Consider the following 6,668-nt stretch of genomic DNA (forward strand, 5'->3'; position numbering starts at 1 on the left):
CACTGACAAAAGTAAGGGTCGGCTACGGTTATTTCGGATTTGACATCGATATACCCATTATTAGTAATGACAGAGACTGATAACTGATATTTGGAACTGATAGACCGATACATTTGTAATAAAAATGAAAAACTTGGTGTCAGATTTGTGGGGGGGGGGGGAAAAACAAAAACGTTAGAGTTAGTCAAGAACTTCCTTTTTGTTACTTTATACTAGATCTCCAAAACATTTATTTGATCATTGTCAGTTACTTTGCAGATTATTTGTTGTTGTTATTATTATTATTATTATTATTATTATTATTATTATTATTATTATTATTATTATTATTATTATTGCTGTTGTTGTTATCATTATATTCAGTGTTAATAGGGTATTACTTGTGAGTGTAACCACTTTGAGGGCAGGACACTGTGTGACACCACAGAGTGATTACTACTGTCAGAACGGATGCTGTATCAAAGCCAAAGCAGTGCATCTTTAAATCAATTCGTTTGATCGGCAGCTGGACAAAAGACAAACAGAAAACATTCATATCTAATCGGAAAAATGCTGATTATCAGCCAGATGTTTAACAGGTCTGTCCCAAGTCAAAAGCTAGAATATTGCTATAGGGTGAAGCCACATTTGATTCACTGCTGAGGCTGAAGACCAATTATGAACTACTGTACGAATTCAATTCAAACAATAATTTAAATTGTTTTCTATAGGCAACGTTAATTACAGTTTCGAATATCCTGTCAACAGTAGGCAAAGACCCGCAAATTTGAAATGTCTCTCCTAGTAATATAAAACAAGTTTAAAAAAGAAACAGGCCTACCAATATACGTATTTCTTCAGCACCATGACCAACTCCCGGCTCCACAAACTAACTACAGCCCAGCGCAGTTCACTGTTAAACACTTAATGAGCAGCTCACTGCACCTCCATGGGTTACATCCCCTGACAGCATGATAGTAGTAGGCCCTCCTTTGTATTCAGAACTGAGGAACTGAACGTTTAATCGCAATGTTTTTGGGAAACTGTACTTTACTGACTAAACTAAATGAAGAATGGTTCTGCCATGAGGCCATTCAATGCGCGCAAACCCGGCGAAAACAGCATGGTTGCTCGGCGACCAGATAAGCACCGCGAGGAGTGGTGATTCTCTGTGAGGATTGTCAGGGATGCGGTTACAGGTGCGGTGCATCGCTGGAATCTGTGAGCTTTGTTTCACTTGCCTCCAATGCGTCTCAGCCAATCAACCCCCCCTCCCCGCATCTCCCCACCGCCCATACACAGCTCCAATTGGCTGATGCGCAAATCAGTTTCCCCAATCCGCTATTCTCTGTGAATAAGTACTTGTCGGAGATGTGGCCTCCCACTGATATCTCTGTAATGCTCGACGAAGTGTCATTCACTGATCACACACAGAGGCTGCATTTAAACCTGCGAGACTTGGGTTCGAAGAGGCAAACGCTGATGCAGGTTTAACGGCAGGAAAAGCACAAACCTAAACTAACATCATGAGCATGAACTACGCGTCTGCGGCGACCACGCAGAGGTCGACGTCGTTTTTCATTGAGGACATCTTATTGCACAAACCCAAGCCGCTGAGAGAGGTGATTCCCTCGCCGTTCTGTAGCACCCTGGCCTCCCGGATGCCCATCCTTGAGTATGGATATCCACTGATGCCAACCCCAATACTCGCGCCACATCCGCACCATCCTCTACACAAGCCAGAGCATCACCAATACTTCTTCACATCGGGTAAGACCAGGAGAGAGTGTGAGGAGCAGGTACACGACTTGACTAAGGAAACTTGTGTCAGGAGTACAACGTAGGTTGTTATGCCTTCTAATACGAGCTGTAAACGGTAAATTTGAAAAAAGCAATAATAAACATCGACAACCATTGTTATTACTAACTAATCTATTTATCTACCATGTATTACACGAATGAATATAGAAATGAAACATAATTTTCAGTAGCAGACGGGTCGAAATGATTGACCTCACATAGCTTACTACAAAATGCAGGAAAAATGAACGAAAAGTCAAAGGAGTTATAGTTGAGCCTCATGGGAAATAGCCTCACAATAAGCTGCCGTTCTCATTTGCTGCATCAAACTATGAAAAGTTGTCTTGGTTAAAATAAAATTAAAATTAAAATAATTATTTTTTCGGTAATTATTTATGCTGTAAATATTCTGTTAATATTGGAGCTAAACTGTGTCACTGTCTTCACGCAACAATCATGTCGATAACAGTCATCATCAAATTTTAAATCGCCCAAAATATTATTTCAGGAACAGAGAAATGAGTTGCTGAGACATTTTAAAAGTTGTATTGTCTGTTAAGGTATTGATTTTTGTTCGAGAAGTTACCCATTTAAATCTCTATTTCCTGTCACCCGCAGGGATGCAGATGCCGGCGTTGTTCCAGCACCACGCAGAGTTACCGGGAAAGCACTGCAGACGCAGGAAGGCCCGGACTGTTTTCTCCGACTCGCAGCTGTCCGGCCTGGAGAAGAGGTTTGAGATCCAGCGGTATCTGTCCACACCGGAGAGAGTTGAGCTGGCCACGGCGCTCAGTCTCTCCGAGACACAGGTACACGCAGCTGAAAGTTAGAGCAGGACGGGTGATGTCTGAGGTTCATTGTTTATTTTCAATTATAGCCGAAAGGAAAGTGGTGATTAAACACACACTAAATACAAACAGACGAAAAAAACAACACACACAAAAAAATCATTAATCATTAATCATTATGGCTGTACGTTTTGGCTGTTTCACACATGTAAATTTGCTTCCAATGCTGAATTAAGTATTTAATACATATGTAAAATACATTGAGGAAATAGCTGATATTTCATCTATCTAAAGAATAAAAAATAAAAAAAATTATAAATGTAGTTTACAAGTCAATTTGGTACTAAATATATACAGCAAATTCACTGTATTCGATAAACCCCCTATTTCTGTTTGTGGTATTAAAATTATCTCAAAAAATTTAAGCATTTTGGTTTCATATTGAGTGATTTCTTTAGAAGAGATCATGCGGATTCCCTTTGTAATTCGACTTTGCACTGTGCAGGTAAAAACATGGTTCCAGAACCGACGGATGAAGCACAAGAAGCAGCTGAGGAAAGCGCAGGACGAGCGGAAGACTCCTGGGGAGCTGGAGAGATCCGCAGACAACTCCAGCGAGAGCGAACTGAATGATAAGAGCTCGGAGGAACTGAAACACGGACAGGAGCCGGACTCGTACATGCTGGATGAGAACGACGACGATGTGGATATAGAGGATGACATATGCTCCCAGGATCATCTACTATAGTAGGCTGCAGAGTGACTTTAATCACACTGTAAATGCACTGTATATGCTACACATTTTCTTTTGCTTCCAGCGCAAATATAGTTGAACAAACAAGACTGAAACTAGGCCGGCTCTTTAATATAATGTAAATATTTATTCAAACAAGCAGGGGGCCGATACCTTTTTTTGTATATATATATATATATATATATATATATATATATATATATATATATATATATATATACATATATATATATATATATATATATATATATATATATATATATATATATATATATATATATATATATATTTGCCCCTTTTCCTATGAGGATTTTCACCGGATGTTTGGCGAGACAGAATATATCACGCTATTATTATTATTATGATTAGTAGTAGTAGTAGTAGTAGTAGTAGTAGTAACCTATTAAAAGTTCTACACATTTGTTTGTTTTGAATTGTTGCACTTACGTCTTCTTTGTTGTCGGACGGAAATCTGTACAAAATAGTATAGGTAATATTATTAAGTTTTATATATATATATATATATATATATATATATATATATATATATATATATATATATATATATATATATATATATATATATATATATTTGCAACATAGACACATGATACTACCCCATCATTTTGCACTTTTAACTTCAAACGGCATTTTCTACGCTAATTTCTTCTTGTATCCTTTTTTTCCCATTTGTCTACTTGTGATATTTTATTTGCAGTGTGTCCATATTGGTGGCAGTTTTGAAAATCAAGTTTTGATCGAAGACACTGCTTCAATGACTGGCATTTACACCATTGTCTGTATATATAGTACATAAATAATGACTTGGTTCTCGGCTCCGTTTACTCTGTTAGACCCGAGGAGCCAGTCTCCACAGCATATAGTACAGTTATGAATACGAGGCTGCGTGTTCTCTATTGGGTTTCCTGCATGATGGCTTGGAGCCCACTGATTTTTAAGCCAGCAAACACAAATGTATAAAACAGACAGAGAGACATTACCAATGGTCAGTAGGTGCCAAACGTTTACACCAGACTGTTCGTAAATATAATTTTCATGTATTATTGATATATGTTCATAGTTCATTCTACATAAACAACGGTTAATTAATAATTAAATTCACTACAAATTAGGACGTTGGTACACTTGATTTAAGGGAAGGGCCTTGACAGTTTTTTGGGGGCAACTGAATTTTATACTGAGCGAGAGCGAGAGAAAATGAGAGAAAAAATATGACCATCACACGCAGAATTTTCTAATATGTGTAAATGTTTGCATCAATGCAACGCTAAGAATACTTAAAGGTGCAGCACATGGACCATGCACACAATTATAATGTCTTTCACAGTGGTGAGGGTTTACTAGAGCGACTTGGATGTTCCATTGAAAATCAGTCATGACAACTGGTAATATAGTCAATACCAGTCTGCCTAAATCCTTTGACTGCATCTAATTGGCCTAATAACATTGTTTTCATCTAAAAGCATTAGAATGCAAGAACTACAATAGCCTCAAAGTAAGTATTTGATGTCATATTATTTTTACCACCCAAGTATCTTTGATATGTCCACTATGTTTGGTGCAGAATATGGTCATGGAAATATTGTGTATTTAAAAAAAAAAAAAAAAAAGTCTGTATTCAGTGTTGCAAAAATGAGGCCATCTTTCTTACACATTTTATATTTTTTCTACTTAAGGAAAATTTTCTGAACACTGTCCTTGAAAAGAATGTAATAAAATAACAACAACAAAATAATTTTTACCACTTTTTACTGTCAGTGACTACTGTAGAGAAATGAGCCTTTTATTTTTCTTAGGATCCTGTTGTGTAATTTGGTAAATTTGGAGCTGGAAATTAAAGCAACAGAAGTATTGCCCGTATCCTAATAGAGTTTTGCAATTCTTCAATTAAGTAATTTAATACTAGTCCATGCTAGAATATGTCTTTTTTTTTTAAGTCTTTAAATAGTCTTGATGAACAGTTGTCAGGCATATTGAACATCACAAAATTCACTTCTCAGGTCCCCTCAGGTCCATAGACAACATCGCTGTACACCTATAAAATCAGATTGATAAGAGAGCTTGGTTCCTTCAAGTGTTGTTTGTTTGTTTGTTTGTTTGTTTTCATTTATTTTCTGAAGGAACATGACCATTTCTGACTTCTTACTACAGCTTGAACAGTACACAGTGATTAGTACATTAACAGATGTGGATCTCTCTCTCTCTCTCTCTCTCTTTCACACACACACACACACACACACACACACACACACACACACACACACACACACACACACACACACATTTCAGAATTTTGAAACAGCTCTTAATCCATGTATTAAATAGTCTTTGCACAAACAGCATCTCTCAACAGCCATTTGCACAATGCAGTCCTCTCTTACTCTTCCCGCTGGATTTGCAGTCCTTTCCTGCTTCCTTCCTAAAAAGCAATTCATGTCATCCTCAAAATGTGATTCTGATTAACAGGCAGTAGGGAGAAAACCTATGTGGAGAATAGGCCATGCAGAAGGTGATCAATTAAAAGATTAAGCTTTTTGCAACACATGGACGCATCTGCATTTGGGCCTAATAGCAGGGCCATCAGCTCATTTTCAGGAAGCCTGCCGCCTACTGAAAGTGTGCTTTTCACATCAAAGCTTCCACGTCTGCCTTAGCTTCCCAATGGGCAGAAAGGGATGCTAATTTGGCCCCCTTCATGTATAGTGGTGAAAGACTCCTTCAATTAACTGGATTTCAATGGCAAAAAACGAGTAGGTGGGACCTAAAAAAGATGCAAAGAGACTCAGTCTGGATAGGCAGGGTTTCTCATTAAATCAAAAAGGGCTCTGTTATTTGTTTCCAGCCGTGCATCTGAGGACTTTAACACTAAAAACACAGAGCTTCAAAGAGTCCATGATGGGTTAAATAGAGACTACAATCTAATTAAAATATTGCACAGAGGTAAATCGTGCTTTGATAATAATCTGAGGGTTCAATTAGTAAAATGAGCTGCTTGAGAGTGTTTTGTGTTGGGGAGCAGTTTCTACTAAGATCATGGCTACAAAAGTAGGACTACAACCAAATCAGGTGTGCTTTAAAGTGTCATCCATCATTTGAGCAGGATTTCCTTCACTGTTAACCGAGAAATAGAGTGCTGAGTCACAGCAAAGAGTGTTTTGACTATAATAAATTAACGGTAATGTGATAAGAAGAGACAAACTGGCCACGTTTCTAAGTAACAATAAAATAATTACAGGTCTCTACCATAACACACCATGCTGTTGGTGATTCTATGATTGCTCATTGTCACTGACATCATTATATTATAATCGTCAGTGTTATTTGTC

General features: G+C 37.6%; 1 protein-coding gene across 1 annotated transcript; it reads left to right on the plus strand.

The window, feature by feature from the left end:
* Nucleotides 1-1,263: 1,263 nt before the first annotated feature.
* bsx (brain-specific homeobox) lies at nucleotides 1,264-3,451 on the plus strand. The gene is made up of 3 exons (XM_037119001.1): nucleotides 1,264-1,749; nucleotides 2,398-2,588; nucleotides 3,073-3,451. Exons 1-3 carry the CDS (start codon nucleotides 1,506-1,508, stop codon nucleotides 3,313-3,315), a joined length of 678 nt encoding a protein of 225 aa, XP_036974896.1. The 5' UTR covers nucleotides 1,264-1,505; the 3' UTR covers nucleotides 3,316-3,451.
* The last annotated feature ends 3,217 nt before the right edge of the window (nucleotides 3,452-6,668 follow it).

Source organism: Acanthopagrus latus, chromosome 13, assembly GCF_904848185.1.
Source record: "Acanthopagrus latus isolate v.2019 chromosome 13, fAcaLat1.1, whole genome shotgun sequence".
Lineage (NCBI taxonomy): Eukaryota > Metazoa > Chordata > Actinopteri > Spariformes > Sparidae > Acanthopagrus > Acanthopagrus latus.

Coding starts and splice junctions, on each gene's coding strand:
- bsx (XM_037119001.1), top strand. CDS start 1,506: ATGAGCATGAACTACGCGTCTGCGGCGACCACGCAGAGGTCGACGTCG. Junction 1,750..2,397: donor CCAATACTTCTTCACATCGG/GTAAGACCAGGA, acceptor TGTCACCCGCAG/GGATGCAGATGCCGGCGTTG. Junction 2,589..3,072: donor TCAGTCTCTCCGAGACACAG/GTACACGCAGCT, acceptor TGCACTGTGCAG/GTAAAAACATGGTTCCAGAA.